We start from the raw sequence: 20,322 nt of genomic DNA, 5'->3' as shown, positions 1-20,322 counted from the left end.
TGAATATGTTGTCTAGTGAACTATTCTGTCTGGGTTGGATTTGAACCACAAATCCTCCAGATCTCATCCTTCTGAGTAGCTAGGATTGCAGGCAAGAGGCACTGGCACTCATCTGTACATCTCTTCTTTATAGATGCTTCCTAATTAGTTTTACTTAAAAATGAGAGGATGATTGGAAACATATTTTACAATATCTCTAAGATATTTAACAAGGGGTATTGTGGCTCTGAACTGATGAATTAACTATAGATCTTTATGTTTTCTGAATTGCCAAGAAAAATTTTCCAAATAGTCATAATTACATGTAAGTTTCAATTTACTTTTCTTAATTATACTCTTCAGTCATACCAAGTTATTAGTTTAAAAAACTATCTCAGTACCGTCAAACATTATACATGAGAATTTACTTTGTTGATGTATTTGCTAGGCCTCAGAGAAATTATTAATGTTGTTTTCTAAGTTTGAAAGTTTTAGACTTGTTATTAATTTCTTAGAATTCCATTATCATGACTTTCATATCCTAACCACAGTTCATGTGTTGATGGTAGGAGAGGTACTTACCGTCTTTAAGGGAACTTCATTTATTCCCGAAACAAGCCAAGAGTTGAGCTAACTAGAAAGAAATGATAGGGGGAGGGGCAGAGAACAGGGCCTACCATGTGAAGTTTATGTAGTCATTTAATAGACAAGGGAGAAGAAAGCTATTCATGATTCTGGCATCTATAAGCTTAACTGTAAGATGAAGGCCATGCTGACAAGACTCTAGCTCAAGTAAAATAAAATAAAAGCACAAAAAGAAGGGCATATCTAAATACCATGATTACTCTATGAATACTATTTTGGAAGAGAGAAAAAAAACTAAAACATAAGGAAAGGAAATAAGCCACTAAGCTTTATTAATAAATCCCTGGAGTACTCATTTTGAGAAAGTTACCCTGACTTGGCTCTGTGAAAAACCCTCTATAAACAGCTTCAGGGAAAAGCATCCTTGCCATTGACATTGAAGTGATGTGAATGCTGTTGGTGCTACAGATGGAGGTGGGTCTCCAACAGCAGCTTCAGGGGTCTCTGTTTCAGCTACTTTGTCAAATACTTTTCTCTGGGGGGGAAGGTCCCCTGTGGCCTCCAGGAAACTTGCATACAAGACATAGCCAATTTAGTGTTAAATTACACAGATATAGTCTCTACATTTAGAATAAAAATCATCCACTCACTTACATGTGATATACTCTTTAAAAGCAAAAGAAAATAAGCAATTGTATAAAAACAGACCTAGCTTTATAGTCATGCAAAAGTGCACACCGTAATAGTAACACTGGTTATCCCTTGAGAATAGAGTTTGGCAGGAAATATAAGTGAAGAATGTATCCGCTTCCTGTAGTGCTGGGGCTGGAACCCAAGATGTCCAGTGTGCTAGCCTAGCACTCTACAACTGAGCTGCACACCCAGCCTGACATACTCCTTTTCATTTATAAGAGTCAATGAGACTCCTATCTCCAATTAACCACCAAAAAGACAGAAGTGGATCTGTGGCTCAAGTGGTAGAGCACCAGTCTTGAATGAGAAAGCTCAGAGACAATAACCAAGCTCTGAGGTCTAGCCCTAGAACTGGCAGAAAAAGAAAGAAAATGAAAGAAAGGAAAGAAAGAAAGAGAGGAAGTTAATATAACAAAACATTATTTTCAAATGATACTTTTTCTTTTTGGCAGTATTTGGGTTTTAACTCAGGGCTTCTCACTAGTTAGTCATGTAACCTACCACTGAGCCACACCTCCAGCCCCTTTTTCTCTGCTTATTTTTCTAGGAGGTCTCACTTTTTTTATCAAGTCAGACTGGCCTTGATTCTCCTATTTATGCTTCCTGAGTAGCTGAGTAAACAGGCGCCCACCACCACACCCAGCCTTTTCTGTTGCAGTTGGGTCTTGAAAACTATTTTGACTGGCTTTGAATCCTGATCCTCCCTATTTCAGCCTCTCCTGTACAGCTGGAATGACAGGAGTGTGCCATCGGCTGTTGGTTGAGATGGATCTCACAAACTTTTTGCTCAAGCTGTTGTCAAACCACAATCACCCACTGTCAGCCCTTGGGAGTAGCTAGGATTACAGGCATAAAGACTGACATCCCATCTTGCCCATGTAATTGTAGCTCCTCTGTACGGTATTCTCATAATTAAAAAAAAAGACTGACATCCCACTGATAACATTTTTAGAAGTAGTAGAGAAAGATCAGAAGCCAATAATTATTGTCAGTGTGGTTTACCTTTAAAATTGTTTGCAAACTATTAGTCCCTATTAATTAGTAGAATGTATTACCTAATTCATTCCTAAATTGCTGTGGCAAGAATTTGAAATATAATGATGATATTTTTTGTCTATTGTGGGTCCTTGGTACTGTCCCTGAGCTCTTTTGCTCCAAGATAGTGCACTCTACCACTTTGAGCCACAGCTTTACTTCTGGTTTTCTGGTGGTTAAGCAGAGATAAGAATCTTGCAGTCTTTCCAGCCTGGGCTGGCTTTTAACCGAAATCCTCAGATCCTGAGTAGCTAAGATTACAGGAGTGAGCCACCAGCACCCAGCCAGGATTGTTTTCTGAAACAGGGATTTGATTTAAAATAGATAAAAATATTGAAAAAATTTAAGCTTTATATAGACACTATATAGACAGTATTATGATGCAATAGTTAACTTGAAATAGCATATATAATTTAAAACAGCAATTTATCCAACAAATGCCTTTCTAGCTATTATATAATCCCATACAGAAAGTGCTAATCAAGGTTGCCTAGACATTTTAATGCCGAGTCTTTGTTTTTTTGTTTTAAAATAATCAAGTTTTATGTTAAGTATTTATTTTTATAACATATTTAACCCAAATGCTTAAATTATAGCTATTAGCTCACTTTTACATTGCTTTGCTCATTTTTGGTCTTTTGAAATACAATATACTTCTTCTCATGCTGAATAAAGCCTGATTCACTTATTGCAGTTTTACTAATTTATTTTTTAAAGAAATGAGTTTTAATGCTGCCTTGCATGACTAAGGCTGTCTGCGTATAATTTACCCTGTACTTGAGCATGAATCTGGAGACTGTAGATAGCTTTTATATTGTTTTGGTGTGTTTTCAAAGTTAAAAGTAACTTTGAAATAAATATATTTGTGCACTCAGTTGCATGATACCTTTCTACAACATCCTAAGTTGGAAAACACTATTTTGGAGTACTTTAAGGTAAAGTATATTACAATGTAAAAATTTTTAAGTATATTTTATTAAAGATGGAGAAATTGAACTGTAAATTTGAAATGTATACTTATTATATTTTTGTGGTACTTTAGAAACTTAATGTTATAATTCCTTAGAATTTTATCCTTAAATAATTAAAGTGAAAATCAACTTATAATCAAATTTACACAACCTGACACAACTGTGGTCTAACACAGTGGGCAATAGATTGTAAAGTTTTAAAATAGGTAACACAGAAATCTCTGTGGGTAGATACATGTTGATATCAGGGTAGATAGGCTGGAGGAGAGCATGCTGGGTAGATTTTAGCCCCCACTTTGTTGGCTGCCAAGAAATAATTTTGAGAATATTAGTCATTAAATTTCTAGAAAGAGAATGGCTCTCAACTATACATCAGTCTTCCGAATATTTTGTTGCCTATTACCCTTTCATGACAATTTTTTTCTGGGCTGTGCTTGATACTCATTTCATTCAAATTGTCATTGTATAAGATGGTGAGCAGTGATATTGTATAATTCTTATTCCACAAGTGTGGCCTTTGCTGTGGCTGTGGCTTTTTCATGTAATTTCCACATCTGCAGGGCTGATTTTGGCCTGTGTATCATGGGTTCTGCCACCATGTAGACTTTTATAAGGAGTTTTGTATTATCTGGAGTCAGCATTTTTCTCCTTATCCCTAAATCCGTGAGTTTATGTAAAAATCCATAAGTAGAATTTGTAACATGTCAATAGGTAGAGAGTCACTTCTTTGTAACTACATTATAGCTTACTGAAAATTTATGTCAGCTATTTGATTTCTCACTAATGTTTGACTATTATATAAAGGTATGAGCCAGTGTGTGAATCTGATTAAGGTATGCTGTGTGCATATATGGACATATCAGTATGAAACCTGGTCCAATTAAGTAGTGTTCATAAAAGATGTGGGAGAAAAAAAGGCATGAGCCAACCTTTACAATTAATCCTGGTTTAGTGACTGACCAAAACTGTTCCATACAACTGAGCTAGAGTCTAGATCACTGCAGTCTGTGGCTGCTTCTTAAGGTTTTAAAGGAATGAGCACTTGTTTTTCACCTTTCTTGTTTTCCCCTTTTCTTGCTTTACATGTCTGATGGTTCTCTACTCATTCTCTTACTTTCCAACATATTTTCTTTGTGAGACATGGAAGATAGCCATCAATCAAAAGAAAATCTTTCCCATGTACAAAAACTCACAAGTTTCCTCTTTCATTGGCTTTGTTGGCTACAGGAACTGCTTCATTTGTATCTTAATTTGCTTATGCATCTTATTTAAAATTTTTATTGGCTTTTCCCTCTTCTGATTTGTTTTAGAGTCTGATTGAGTTATGTAGTCATTTAATATAGTCATATAATTTTGAGATTATATGAGTCTATATATAGATCAAATTAAATGAATTAATCAATAGGATATATAAACATGTATAAAATATGTCTACATGTGCTTTTTATTCTTGATAAAGATTTCATTTTAATTATATTAAATTATCTAGAAAGATATACTAAACTGATGTTGTATGCTTTGAAAGGACTGATAAGTAAATTTTATATAGGGAAAGCAAACTATCTTATATATTATCATAAGGTAGTAACAGGAAGTTTGGAAGATGTTTATGATTTTTAAAAAGCTTATAAGTTTATCAAGTTCAACTGGGCACAGTGATTCATGTCTATAATCCTAGCTACTGAGGAGGCTGAGGTTGGAGGATACTGGTTTGAAGACAGCCTGGCCAGAAAACACTATGAGATTCCAAAATAGCTAAATAAATAAATGACAACCTAAGCAGCAAAATTCTAGGCTGGAGGTATGGCTCAAGTGGTGGAGTACTAGCCAAAGAAGCAAGCTGAGGAAGCATAGGCCCGGGGAGAGAGAGGAGTCTTCCAAGGAAGACACATTGAACTAAGTCAACATTGAAAAGTTTCAAAATACAAAAATGAACATTTAGACCAAATTTGTTATAGAAGGATTCCAAGTTTTAAACTGACAAATCTTTCAAAGAGTAAGTCTTTTATTTTCAAATATGCATCATTTACCAAATGCTTATTGTATGTGGTAGGGGTAGGAGCCCGTTCTACAGGAGTGTACATAGTAACACACCTAATTTTCCCTATAACGTGAAGAATTGATTTTTTTTTTTTTTTTTGTCGGTCGTGGGGCTTGAACTCTGGGCCTGGGCGCTGTCCCTCAGCTCTTCAGCTCAAGGCGAGTGCTCTACCACTTGAGCTACAGCGCCACTTCCAAGAATTGATGTTTACATTACAGTGCCAGAGCAAGGTTGTTGTGTTGTTGTTGTTTTTTAACTCAGAACCCATAGTCTTCACGAATTAGCAGTTTTAACTTTATCTCCTCCAAGTAACCACAACCCTATAAATATGTTGTCTTCTGTTTTTATTTCATATCATGATTTTTTTCTATTGCAACATTTACATAGAATTTCTAATGGAGGGTGCAGATACCTGCGTTTATAGATAACACTAAACTATTTTCAAGGCAACTATTGAAAATAGAATTAAGAATGGTGATATCTCAATTTTAGATTTTTATTGTAAAACAATTTAAGTGGAAATCTTTAGGTGACTATTTTATAAAATATCCTAGAAATGCTTTTCCCCCTTTGATTGGCAATTTGTGACCCTGCCTTGTGTTTCCTCTTCCTTGTGGACCGTTCTGTGGTGTAGATTTCCTTGCTGAAACAGAATCTGGAGATGCAGCTTTCCCAGTCGCAGACTTCTTTGCAGCAGCTGCAGGCCCAGTTCACACAAGAACGACAGCGGCTTACCCAAGAGCTGGAAGAGTTAGAGGAGCAACACCAACAAAGACAGAAATCATTAAAAGAAGCACACATCCTCGCATTTCAGACCATGGAAGAAGAAAAAGAAAAAGAGCAAAGAGTGAGTTCACATTTACTTCGCGAGCCTAGTCACAATTAACCTTCAGATTCCTAAGAATTTTTTATTGCTCCAAAACATGTTTTATTTAAATATGTTTTTTAGGATGTGACTCCCTGTAGGTAGACACAGTGATTAAACATATGCAATTATTGTATACAGTATACAAATTAACCGAGGGTCAACATTTTATTTGTTTCTAATAATAATACCAAGATCAATATACTCTCTGGTTGTTAGGTAGGTAACAGTGATGAAATAATTTCAGTTTAATCTTTTAACACAACCATTCTGAGCTATAGCCATTCTGAACCTTTAATATTATTGTTCTTATGACGGTCTTACATGAAATTTTTAATTTTTTTTCATTCTGAGTCCACAAAGGAGATATTTATCTAAGAGATATATCTTTTCATCCTAATTCTTACCCTCACATACTTTATTCTCATTATACAGAAAAAAAAACACTTAAAATAGTGAGCATAAATAGTTAAATACTAATTTTTTGAAATAGCATTTTGGGAAAATGACTAAAGAAATGCATTCATAGGTACAGTATGGTGTCTATTTGTCTCAGCAAAGTTTGATTTTATGAATTATAGTAAAAGTGAAACAAACATTGAAAAACAAAAATGATCTCTCACAGTTTAGAATCTGAACTTGGAGTATCCTGATCACCATGTTCCCTTCTTCCCCCTGTGGCCATATATTTTTATCTTAGTCCTTGGCACAAGGAATCTCTTCTCTCTGGCTAAATTTTTAATGCTAATCTCATCAAAGCCTTTAGTTTGCTTTTCCAGCTACCTACTCTGAATTTGTGAGAATTTCAGAAGCAAATTCAGAAGCAAAAAATAACTGCTGGAAATAGCCTCAAAATATTCAACAAGGTTAGAGTTATAAAAGCCCTCAGTGTACTTCTCCAAGCAAGGTGGAAATCTTGTGGAGACAACATAATGAAGTCTACCAAATGCTGTTTGAACAGAGGGAAGAAAAGAAGGGACATAGGGACATAACAGAGGTGGTAAACGTGTTCAAAGTACTATGCATACATCCATGGAATTATCACAGTGAAGTTCTTTCGTACTATTAATAAGTACTAATTAAAAAACAAAAAAGATCTTGCCTTTGTAATACCTTTCTCCTCCTCATTCCTAAGTTTAAGCCTTGCACACAAGGAATTATTTATTAGTTTTAGGTAGTTTATACCCCTTTAGCAGCTTAGAAAACAATTTTATTTGAAGGCAGCTAATGCTGTGTTTCCAATTCATCAAAATATCTGAGTCACACTGATGTCCTGATGATTCATTCTTCTGTATTGTCCCTAATAATTTATTTTCTAATGATGCATCTAACTTTCTTAAAAATGAACTAAAAAACCTTGTTCTTAATAACTGATAACTGAGTTTTGGTAACTTATTTTGGTAACTTATTTGGTAACTTATTTTGTTCTATTTTGTTTGTATTTTTTCTTGTCTTTGAATTGATTCTCCTATCAAGGCTCTTGAAAATCACTTACAACAAAAACATTCTGCAGAACTTCAGTCACTAAAAGATGCACACCGCGAGTCAATGGAGGGCTTCCGGGTAGAAATGGAACAGGAACTCCAGACTCTTCGGTTTGAATTAGAAGATGAAGGAAAGGCTATGCTTGGTATTTGTGAAAGATTATATTTATGTCAAATATATTTGTATATCTTAAAATTCAATATGAAATCATAAGCTTTTATCTTTATCTTTTGAAGCATTCAAGGTGAATATTAAAATGTGTTGGAGATTTTATTCAGAGCTACTAGAAGGAGGAATAGAGTGGGTAGATTGCAGAGTCCCCTCAGCCTTTTCTGCCTTCTGGCTGTGAAAGAAACAGCCCCTGGTGCTCCCATCTGTCCTCATGGTACTAAACATTGTGAGAACATTCAGACTATCTGAGACGCCAGGGTCCAGTCCAGTGGACCACATGAAGCCATGTGGGACTCATCTCTTCAGATTGCATGGTCATGTTGGCTTTTCCACTTCAGGATTTTGTTTTCGTGACAAAACTTATGATTCGGTCTATCCTTTAAGTATATTTTACATGTTTGTTGTTGTTTTTTTTTAACCTAGGAGATGATCCATTTTATAAGGTGATAAATTCTGAAGAAAAACTAGCTATATATTTAAAGATCTGCTTTTGATTTTGTTTGGTAACATAATTGAATAATTATTGTATTCCTACCTTCTACCGTATTTTCTTTCTGTCTGGTTTATTCAAAATTCTCCTAATATATTTTGAGGGTGTACTGGTACCAGGGCTTAAAGTTAGCATCTCAAGCTTTCATTTGGCTTTCTTGCTCCTGAACCACACATTCAGGCCAGCATTTTGTTGGTTATCTGGATGGAGATGGATGGAGAGATTTTCTTAATATTTTTAGCTCATGTTTGTCATGTTGTAGTACACATTCTTTCCAGGTAGGATTTAGGAACAAAGTGTGAAATATTTGGGCCTGAAAGGAAAAGCCATTTCACCCTGTTGGTCTTTGCTTTGGCCACCAGGAGTTCTAGGCCTAGTCTGATAGCTCTCTTCTTTTCGCCATAGAAAAGGTACTATGGTAGCTAGCAAGCAAATCATGTTAAGGGTGAATATTTATCAAAAATTTATAAAAATTATACCTTAGCGACTTCTAAGAAAATGGAATTAAAAGTGAATTACTGCTGTCTTTGTACAGGGATGACAGTCACAGTAGAGGTGGCCTTTATAGAATGGTTGCCAAAGGGAACATTTCCACCGCTATGTGAGGAAAAGAGCAGAGAACATGGAACCATTGCTGTTTCGTGCATTAGAGTATGATGTAAAAGCCTTATGGTTAAACTGGAGCCATAGTTGGTGAAGTGGCAGTGTGCTTGCCTAACAAGCGAGGTGGGCTGCAATCTCTGATACCACACCAAAAAAAGGAAAAAAAAGAAGAAATAGAGAAAATACCCTTTTGTTGATGAAAGATTCTTTTAAAAACTTTGTTTTGAGATCATTGTAGGTTTACACGTGGTTTTAAAAAATAATGCAGGGAGACCCCCAGTTGCCTTTCCCCAGTTTTCCCAATGGCAGCATTGTAAGCTGCTATACAGTGTCACAACCAGCATATTGACACGGACACTGAGAAGATAATGCTTTTATTGCCATGATGATCCCTGTGTCCTTTCATGGCCACATTAACCCCTCTCCTGTCTGCCTGGAACTCCTGGCAATTGTTAAATGGAGTCATACAGTATCTAACCTTACTAACTGGCTTTTCACTTTTTTCCTGACAATTGTTAAATGGAGTCATACAGTATCTAACCTTACTAACTGGCTTTTTTACTCTTCATGTGTGTTTCAATATTTGTTCCTTTTTATTGCCAAGTACTGTTCCATGGTTTCAGCAGTTTATTGTCCATCACCCCAGGTCATCTGGGGTTTCAGTTTAGCTATTACTTTCATGAGTTCAAACATTCTTAGTACGTTTTGTGTAAACATAAGCTTTTACTTCTTTGGGATGAAAGCCCAGGAGAGCAGTTGCTTGGTAATACGGTAGTTGTGTTTGGTTTTTTTTTTTTTTTTTGTGAAAATACCAAACAGAGGGGTTACAATTACATGAGCAAGGTAGTGAGTACATTTCTTATCAAGCATTGTTGCCTCCTCCTTTGTTTCCCCTTCCCATCCTTTCCCATCTCCCCCCCACCCCTCCCCCTCCCACACACCCCCAGCCAAAATTGTAAAGTTCGTTTTCAACATAACATCTTGTACATCTCATTGTTTTTTTTTTAAACTGCCAAACTTTTCCAGAATGGCCATATCATTTTGCATCTCTGTTGTAAGAATGACACAGTTTCCTCACATAGTAACCATATTTAAAGTTGTCTATAATATTCTGTATATTACCACTTTGTCTAAAGTATTGATAATGTTTTTGAATTTCCTAATGTTTTTTTCCTTTGCATTTAAGCTTCTTTACGCTCAGAACTCAACCATCAACATGCAGCTTCAATTGATTTGTTACGGCATAATCATCATCAAGAACTGGCAGCTGCTAAGATGGAGTTGGAAAGAAGCATAGATATCAGCAGAAGACAGGTAAGAATATTCTGCTCTTTGATAATCCCTGACTATAAGTAGCCAGGATGCTCACAGTTTTCTGAAAATCATATTCTAATAGCTACTCTTTTTACAAGCTATTATTTATATTTATTATATATTTCTGTTTTTTCAGGGACAAGTAAAAGTAATTTTACATTAGTAGACATAAATTGCATTTTATTTTTATCATCCTCTGATGGAATATTGAATTATATTGGCCAACTGGGCAAATGAACAATGAAATGTAACTAACACTAGCCAGTTGCTGGTGGCTCACACCTGTAATTCTAGATACTTGGGAGGATAAGATTTGAGGATCATGGTTTGAAGCAATGAAGTCCATGAGACTGGTATTCAAATTCAATCAGCAAAAAGAGGAAGAAGTAGAGGAGTAGCTCAAGGGGTAGAGCTAGCTTTGAGTAGAAAAAAATAAGCAAGAGTATGAGACCCTGAGTTCGATCCCCACTACTGACACACACAAAAATACATATATAACTGATATGAAGAATAAGGATGTTACAGTCTAATAGAACTATCCATGATGATGCTTCGGAGCCCTCTACCATGGTGTTCAGTAGCTATAGGGGTCAAATGTATCTAGTGCAACCCTAAGAGTACATTTTCAATTTGACTTTAAACCAGCAGTCATAGCAGATGGCACAGCTACAGAAGGAGTAAGTTGTCAAGAAGAACAAAGATACCTTACGTTTCCATAGCATTCTAGCACAGCTACTATTTATACTTCTTAAATTTCAATCTTTAGCCCAGTGTACTTTCCTTTAATTAGATATTTAGTGATTTTAAGTGTAGTTATGTCTGGAAGGATGAAGTTTTAGACATTAGTTTATTAGGCTTCAGACTTCTGCTTTGTTAATCTTCACCTAAGCTGAATGATTAGTCAGCCCAAATGTTCTTTTTTCAACACCAAAAGGCTTTAAATGAGGCACCTCACAGCTGTGAAGGGTTGTTCTCTTCCATGAAGGCCTGCACAGAAATTCACCAATATTAACTAACTGCAGGGGACTGGGAATGTGGCTTAGTGGTAGAACGCTTGCCTAGCATGCATGAAGCCATAGGTTCGATTCCTCAGTACCAGTATCAAAAAAAGCTGGAAATGGTGCTGAGGCTCAAATGGTAGAGTGCTAACCTTGAGCAAGAGAAGTTCAGGGACAGTATCCAGGCCCTGAGTTCGCGCCCCAGGACTGGAAAATAACAAAACAAAACAAAAAAAGACAAGCAAAAAATCAAAAAAAAACAAAAAATCAAAACAAAACAAAAACATAAAGCTTGTAGGAAACAATGACTGTTAGGAAAATGGAGGGAAGGTAATTTATTAGATAATTGCTGGGACACCACTGAGCTGGCAGAAACTGCTTACTAAGCTCTGGGATGGGGGGGGGGGGGAGGGGAGAGCCGCCAGAGGCAGATCCTTTTTAGATTAAGACTGTATTGCTAACATTTTACTACAAGAACATGTATAACCAAGAGGCCCGTGTTATAATATTAGTTCTGCCATTACTTATAAACCTTGGAACAAATCAGCTTATAGATATTGTTTGTCTCATTATAAAATGGAGGAGATGTGCTTTTATGATTCTTGGGGTTCCTTGTAGTCCTGAAGTGATTAAAACTATCTCTGTATCAATACTCCTTAGAGATATGGAAACCGAAGGGGCTGTTTGTAAGGCAACATGAAAATGATTATATTTGACATTCAAGTATGCCATTTCTTTACACAGAAAGTAAATGTGTAGAAAATGTTTCAGAATGATTTATCTTTTTAGAGTAAGGAGCACCTGTGTAGAATCACAGATCTGCAGGAAGAGTTAAGGCACCGAGAACATCATATCTCTGACTTGGATAAGGAGGTACAGCACCTTCATGACAACATCAATGCCCTAACCAAAGAACTGGAATTTAAGGGGAAGGAAATCCTGAGAATACGAAGTGAATCTAACCAGCAGATGAGGTATGCCAAGAATGACAGGAGTGGGGGAGGTGGGATGGGCAGCATTTCCTAAACAACTGCTGCCATGCTATTTAGCAATGTATTCCTGGTGCTTTGTTTCTAGACTGCATTCTACTACAGGCTGAAAACCAATGTACTCTACTTGATGACTGTGTTATAATCCATAGCAGAGGGGAAAAGTTGCATGATGACAGTTTTGGATGGCACGTGTGCATGCATGCATGTGAAAGTGTGTGTGTGTGTGTGTGTGTGTGTGTGTGTGTGTGTGTGTATGTGTGTGTGTGTGTAACATTAACTTGGGAAATTGTACATGATTAACTAAAATCTTATTTAAATGTTAGAAAAGCATTAAAGGAGACAACTTTAACGCAAGCTAGAAAGTTATAGCAAAGTATGTAGCTTAATTTAGGTTCTTTACATTAATTTTCCATATATTATACCCAAAGAGAATCATTTCAAATCTTGATAAACTATAAAAAGTTTTGAAAGCTTGACTTCAGAATAACATTTTCTTAACTAAAAATAAATTAAACAGGTTGCATGAACAAGATTTAAACAAGAAACTTGAAAAAGAACTGGATGACTTGACAGCAGACCACCTCAGAGAGAAAAATATCATGCGAGCAGATTTTAATAAGACTAATGAGCTACTCAAGGAAATAAATGCTGCCTTACAAGTGTCGTAAGTCATATTATGTTAAAGAAAATTTATATTTGGATAATAAACTGAGGAGCACTGTGTCTAAGCCCAGATAAACTGCTGTTTGGAGTCTAATAAAAATGATACTTAAGAAAGCAAACATAAGTGCTGTATTGTGGATGATAATTGCAGTGTGATATGTCCTTTAATTAGGGTGAGGCATTTGACTCATTATGTCTCATCAGCTTCTGCTGCATGTCCACTAAGATAATTCTGACCTTAAAGAAATGTCCCTGGTGAGCCGGGCGCTGGTGGCTCATGCCTGTAATCCTAGCTACTCAGGAGGCTGAGATCTGAGGATCATGCTTCAAAGCCAGCCTGGGCAGGAAAGACTGTGAGACTCCTATCTCCAATAAACCACTAGAAAATCGGAAGTGGCGCTGTAGCTCAAGTGGTAGAGCACTCGCCTTGAGCTGAAGAGCTAAGGGACAGCGCCCAGGCCCAGAGTTCAAGCCCCATGACCGACCAAAAAAAAAAGAAAGAAAGAAAGAAAGAAATGTCCCTGGTGGTTTACTCCTGCCATAGGAACAACTCAAAATGTGTCCAAATGTTAAGTAAAAAGAGTATATTATGAGCAATAGAAATGTTATAATCCTCTGCATACACTAATAACATGTATTTTACAAACATATCAAGATTGTCTAAAAAACAAACAGTGTTTAACATTAGTAGTTCTCTTTAGGGAGTAAGATTAAGTAGTACTGGGGGTATGGGAAACAAAGATTTCATATACCTAAGGTACATTGAATTTCTATAATCCTTTAATTCTGTCAAGATTTAAAAAGAAAAATCCATGATGAGCCAGGCATAATACTTTACCCCTATTATTGCATCTACTCAGACAGAGATAGCAAGTTAGAAGCTAGACCAGGCAAGACAGCAAGATTGTATCTCACAGAACAAGCTTGGCATGTGGGCTCACATCTATAATTCCAACTATGTAGGAGAATTATCTGAGGCTTCCCCAGGCAAAAGTAAGACCCTATTTGATCACTAAAACAAAAATGGATAAAGTCATGGTTTAAGTGGAAGAATGCCTGCCTTGCCAGTATAAGGTTGTAAGTTCAAACCTCATTATCACCACCAAAAGAAAAAAACTTACCCAAATCAGTACACATAAAGTTACTATTCTTATGTAGTAACTCCAATATTGTTAAAACAAAAAGAAAATTACTGAATATGCTTTACAACAATTAACAGCCTTCTCTTTCCTGGGTACTTATAAACTGTTAATAGTTCAGTCAAACTGTATTTAATCTATTTTTGTGACTTAAACCTGATCCAACTTAGATTATCTTAGAATTAATCTAACCTGTGGCTAATGGTGCATTCACCTTTAATATCTCCTCTTCCAATTAATTATCCACATACTTCAATAAGATCGCAGTTTGTGTCTAATCTCATGACCCTGGGTGTCAAAGTCCCTTAACTTCAGTGAACCATCTTCTGCTTCCTAGGTTATTGATATCTAATTACCTTCTTCAAACATAGAAGTCATTGTATCCTATGTCACCCTAGCAGTTTAGTCTTGTCTCAGTAAATAGTTCTGCATACACAGATGCAAACACACACATACACACACAGAAACAAAGTTGACCCTCTAGTTGGCATTCCCTTTGAGTTTCCTTTGAGATAAGCTGGTTGTTTTTTTTATGGATTTTCATATCAGTGGTATTCAGTGAATATATTATTAATTATGAGGATTCCCATTCGCAAAACTAACTCCTTTGTGAAACTGTCCTTCAAATGGTGAAGAAACTTACTGTTTATTTCCCAATCATAATGACTTTGGCTTTTGTTGTTATTAGAGCCAGTATGGACTCAGGTATTTGCCTTGTACAAATTCTTCAAGATAGCTTCATTTTCTTTGCAGACACGAAACAAAAATCCTCAGTCTCTAAGCTCCCACTTCTCACAGCCTCAACCCTCATTGGGTAGACCCTGAAATCTTGGCCTCCCTCTTCATACTCTGAAAGAACAAACTCACACAAAGAGCAACCTCTGTCTGTTTGTCCTGTGTCCTCAGGAACATTAATTTACGAACAGTAAAGGTTGTATCTTTTGTGCTTTCTTCTTTTTATGGTTTTGTACATTATGAATTTTCAATAGATGGTAACCAACAATTCAGTTTTCTATGTTATTACATGTTAATTATTGAAGAATTAGTATTTCTGAGACGTGAAATATTTTATCTGCTTTTCTAGACCTGGTATTTATCTTAAACTACACTGCAGGTGTATGTTAATCAACCACATATTTTTTTCACCAGAAACCTGCTGTCACTATATAATTTCCCTTAGCTTTAGGTATTTACTTTTTTAGTTAAAAATAATCACACATGAATTTGCTCTCAACTGGTGTTCTGCCCAATAGATTTTCTGTCTGCTTAGTTCAGTACAGTAGCTGGTAGCCACAAATGGCTAATGTAGCTGGTGTGACTGAGGAAATGAATTTTAAATTTTATTTTAATGAATTTAAATGCAAATGGCCTCATATAGACTAGAGGCTGCCATGTGGGAAAGCAGCAATGGGATATATCTATCTGTATCCTTAAAAAAGCCTGCTTGGATCTGATGAGTGGCTGGGATTTCTGCAGTGCTGGTAGGCAGAGCAAGTCCTTTCCAGCTTGTGGTGCTGAGGGACATGTCTGAGTTATTGCTGCTGCAGCTGCTGCTGCTCCTCCCCCTCTTTCCCCTCTCTCTCCTTCTCATGGGGCTTCAAGAGGTGGGACAGTAACAAATTTCCAGGTATTGTGGCAAAGGCTGTAAGATTTTACCATCTCTTTTGAAACACATATTGAAATTCTGTTCTCTAGTTCAACATATTAAAATCCTCTTAGATTTTCAGAGTGTTATATTTAAAACTTCCCTTCAGTATGGTATTTTAGTAAGATGCTTATATCTAGTTGCAAAAACTCATGTGTTTTATTCATTTTAAAGCAAATGAGGGAATGGGCTAGTCACTTTTATTTCTGTAGGTTAAGATTAAGCTGAACAAAAACATTCTCTAGAACTTGAGGTCATGACAGAAGTTTGCTATGCAAAATGGTTCAGAGATTAATATTGGTGTTTCAGGTTTACTTCATACTAACTTGCCTCTGTAGTAGGACAAAAAGATAATTTCTTCATGAAAGAATGGTGATTCTGTACTTGGACATTAAATAGGTCAGTAATCCTAACTAAAATGAAGCACTCCTTCACACCTAGATCAGTTTTAACTCCTTTTATCTTATAGTATCCCACATGATTTTGTTATTATTACTGTTTGAACTTTTGTTGTTGGTGGTGGTGGTTGTAGGACTTGAATTCAGGGCCTGGACGCTGTCCTTTAACTTTTTGAGCCACAGCTCTACTTCTGGTTTTCTCTTGGTTAATTGGAGATAAGAATTTCATGGACTTGCCTTCCTGGGATGGCTTCAAACCAGGATACTCATGTCTCAGCCTCCTAAGTAGCTAGGATTAAAAGTGTGAGCCACTAGTGCCTGGCATTGTTTGACTCTTATTTTGTTCTTTGGTTCATTTGCATAAACCTTGTGTGAAGTAATGAAATAGCAACCCTGAGCCAGGCGCCAGTGGCTCACGCCTGTAATGCTAGCTACTCAGGAGACTGAGATCTGAGGATCACGGTTCAAAACCAGCCTGGGCAGGAAAGTCCATGAGACTCTTATCTTCAATAAAAAACCACCAGAAAACTGGAAGTGGTGTTGTAGCTCAAGTGGTAGAGCACTAGCCTTGAGCTGAAGAGCTGAGGGACAGCGCTCAGGCCCAGAGTTCAAGCCCTATGACCGACAAAAAGAAAGAGAGAGAGAGAGAGAGAGAGAGAGAGAGAGAGAGAGAGAGAGAGAGAGAGAGAGAGAGAGAGAGAGAGAGAGAGAGAGAGAGAGAGAGAGAGAGAGAAAGGAAGGAAGGAAGGAAGGAAGGAAGGAAGGAAGGAAGGAAGGAAGGAAGAGCGAGCAGCCCTGTTATCACAATCAGAATATGAGCTCAGAATCAATTGGAAAAGAAGCTAAACATTAAAATGTTTCATATCTCCATTTCCTTTACTTCATACAATAAAGTTTGATGTGACAGACTTCCCTCATCTTTATAAAATTTATTATCGATAATAATAATGCATGTGCCCCTAAATACTGTTGCTTAGCTCTCAATGCACTGATCGTAATCACTTATTTTCTATAAAATACATGAGCAGAACTAGAACTTGAAAACGCTTTTACACAATCTTATACAGTCTTTTACACAACCTTATATGCCTGTGCTGCTCATGAATTGTGTGCTGACCTGTGCATTCTCAGGGGGATGGCGGTGCGGAGGGAAGAATTAAATCAGGGCATTCACTCGTGCTGAAGATCCAGCAGCAATACAAAGGAGTTGTTTTATGTATTTTCCTTTCTGTTCAGGTTTTGCATTGCTGTTAACGGGAGTCTATTTTGAATAAAAGGCTGAATATATTGTGTGGTCTTTTGAAGAAAGTGTTTCCCAGACTTCAATAATTTTTATATAACCTATGGGGATTTGGTCATGTCTGCTGTGTAAAAGACTGTATAAGATTGTGTAAAAGCATTTTCAAGTTCTAGTTCTGCTCATGTATTTTATAGAAAATAAGTGATTACGATCAGTGCATTGAGAGCTAAGCAACAGTATTTAGGGGCACATGCATTATTATTATCGATAAAAAATTTTATAAAGATGAGGGAAGTCTGTCACATCAAACTTTATATTAAGAAAATATCAGCAGATATTCTTGAAATTTTTTCCTTGATACTTTAAATTTTTATTTATTATTATAAAGGTGATATACAGAGTGTTTATAGTTACATGCATCAGATAAAGAGTGCATTTCTTTTTGAACAGCCACACCTCCCCTCACTCTATTCCAGTTTTTCCCTCTTGTTCCTACCCACAAGTTGTATAGTTCATTTTCAGTAAGAATCACTGCTATATTTGTTCACCCTTTGTCCCATTTCTGTGCCCCCCTTACCTTCTCAAAGACAGGTAAACAAATAAGACAAAAGGAAAAGAAAACATAAACAGCAACAAATAAAAACAAAAAATCTTGTTGCCATTTCCTGGAGTTCATTTCAATAAATAATATTTTATATGATCCAAGGCACAGAGCTATTGCACCATTGTGATCCTCTCCTAAGAATATCCTTCTTTGGTTTCACTCTATGTGAATGCCTGTTAACTCATTTTAACATAAAAAGTTAACAAGGAAACTTGATGTTGTAATATTAGTACATTAAAACCATCATCACTATTGAAAGAAAAATCCCATCCCTTAATCTAGGTAAAAGTTAAAAACTATAATTGTGAATGCAAATTCTGTTAAACTAAAATCAGAACCTAGTTAGCACGATGTGCAGTGTTTACTGGAGTGATGTGAAACAGGATAAACAGCAGATGTTATGAAGGCCATTTTAGATCATAGAATCACAATTATGACAAAAAAAGATTCAAGAAAAGCAGACTTAGGCCTCACCAGTGATGGACAGTCAGTCATGGCTGGTCTTGAGAAGCAGTGCTAGTATAGAGGGCTGCCAGGCAACTGAAGAAAGGGAACTTGTCTAATGTTACAACTAGAATTTTGAGACACTAGTTTTCTAGAAGCGTTTTCTGTGTCATATTGCTTATCTGTTCTCTCCTTTAATGCTTTCCCACGTGCATTATAGATTGTTTCTGACTGATTATTTTTCCTCTCATATCCTGTTATCTTTTAATATTAAAATGTGGGTGATGTAAAGATAGCTTGTGAAGAGGATTAATTGATAATTACGTAGGTAAAGAATATTTAAGCTATGTGAAAACACACAGCAGAATTTGGATTCATGGTGCTATACTATGCAACAAAGGGTGTTCTGTTGTAGACTCAATTTACCTGACATCTTGTTGTACTGCAACAAATAGAAACAGTACTTTTAAAATGACAATGATTTGTTAGACAGTTTCCTACTATCTATGCCAGACTTGCTCTTCAGTTGCAGGAAGCAGCCCCAGAATCCTGTAAAGAAAAGGGCTCCAGTGACATCTTGTGGCTGCTCTAGCATGGAGCCCAAGTGCCTTCTTCCTTAACCAGATACCACCTATCAACCTTCTTAAACCTTTGCCCATAAAATGAGTAAGAAGAAACTCTCCATATTGTAATAAAATTGTGCGATAACTTTAATGTGGAGTCAGAGAATCCCAATCCGAATTTCTAAAAGAAAGGAGAAATAAAGTTTTCAGACTTTTCTGACTAACTTGGCAGTGAAGCCAGAAGTTCCAACTGAGCCTGCAAACAATCATTTCCTAATGCCCCACTCCCTGCCCTCAGCCCTCCCTGACATGCCACATTAGAACCAGTCAAATGGCCAGACCTGCCTTCACTGGGGCTGTTAGCAGTGGAGGTAGCAGTGAAATAGGCAGTGATTCGAGGACCTCTCTAGAATTTGGCAGAGGGGGGAAAGTGGGAGTGGGAGGGGAGAGGAACTGAGATATCACTGATTTCTAAATGATTGTTCATGTGAAAGGCATGCAATATTTGTCAAGTGAGTACATTTTTCTGTGACTCTTCATTAACCACAACTTTAAAAGCTTAACTTCTAACCTTTACATTCTAAACCCAATAAAAAAAAAAGTTGTGTTTCAATTATTTATAACTTCTAAGTCTGAAGGTGCCTTCCCCTTGCAAAAAAAACCCCTAAACACTAAGCCAATAGTTTTGTCTTGAATCATTTTCTATCTTATACCGCATACTGTATACTGTCCTGAACTCTCAGATTGTGCAGGACACCAGTTGTCACCTCTGGTCATAAAAAGCGGCCTCTGTTCAAAGTCATGTTTGGTCATGTTGCCATCTCTTGTCATCCAGGGAACAGTAGGCTTACAAAGAGGCCTGATTTTTCTCTAAGCTTATGAATCTTTTTCACTTTATATATGTTGGTTGATAATAGGAATTTTAAAACTGGACTTCCCACAAGCCAAGAAAGAATGATGGCATACATGCGTGTCTTTCATTCCCCTTTTCTCTGTATCTCTTCTGTATCTCTTCTTCTCCCCTTTATATATGTTACTAAGCCTTATGCCATACACCAAATTGTACGTATTGAAACGACTTCTGATAGGAAGCTCTATTTCTAGCATTGATCCTGGGTCATTTGTTAGGTTCATAGCATTCAGCATACCATTTCTTTTACAGAGCACACCTGAACTCATCTCCAGATATTCTTGAATGGCTTAAAATGGGTGAATTCTTCCAAAAGCAACCTTCAAATCACTTAGTATCATGTAGCCCTTACAAAGCCTTAATATAACTGTAGTCTTCAGGCAGTCATGGTATTACAATTTAAATGTCTTGTTTTAAATTCATATGTGTGAGTTTAACCAGACTAGTTATTTATTATAAAAGAATATTGTCTGAGTCATTTCAATGAAGTAAAG

At 36.5% G+C, this 20,322-nt stretch overlaps 1 protein-coding gene across 11 annotated transcripts in view; it reads left to right on the top strand.

The window, feature by feature from the left end:
* The window catches only part of Fam184a (family with sequence similarity 184 member A), an 89,251-nt gene that overhangs the window by 61,638 nt on the left and 7,291 nt on the right, over positions 1 to 20,322 (top strand). For 9 of the 11 annotated variants that reach the window (XM_070015339.1, XM_070015332.1, XM_070015334.1 and 6 more), the window contains exons 10-14: positions 5,939 to 6,151; positions 7,646 to 7,799; positions 10,105 to 10,232; positions 12,020 to 12,204; positions 12,740 to 12,886. In XM_070015339.1, coding sequence (XP_069871440.1) covers positions 5,939 to 6,151; positions 7,646 to 7,799; positions 10,105 to 10,232; positions 12,020 to 12,204; positions 12,740 to 12,886 — 827 coding nt within the window. The remainder of the gene's footprint in view (positions 1 to 5,938; positions 6,152 to 7,645; positions 7,800 to 10,104; positions 10,233 to 12,019; positions 12,205 to 12,739; positions 12,887 to 20,322) is intronic. The other 2 variants (XM_070015338.1, XM_070015333.1) reach the window with 1 other exon arrangement.

Source organism: Dipodomys merriami, unplaced genomic scaffold, assembly GCF_024711535.1.
Source record: "Dipodomys merriami isolate MVZ:Mamm:240054 unplaced genomic scaffold, mDipMer1.0.p SCAF_112, whole genome shotgun sequence".
Lineage (NCBI taxonomy): Eukaryota > Metazoa > Chordata > Mammalia > Rodentia > Heteromyidae > Dipodomys > Dipodomys merriami.
Note: the sequence above shows the minus strand (reverse complement) of the source record. Positions and strands in the feature narration are given on the sequence as shown.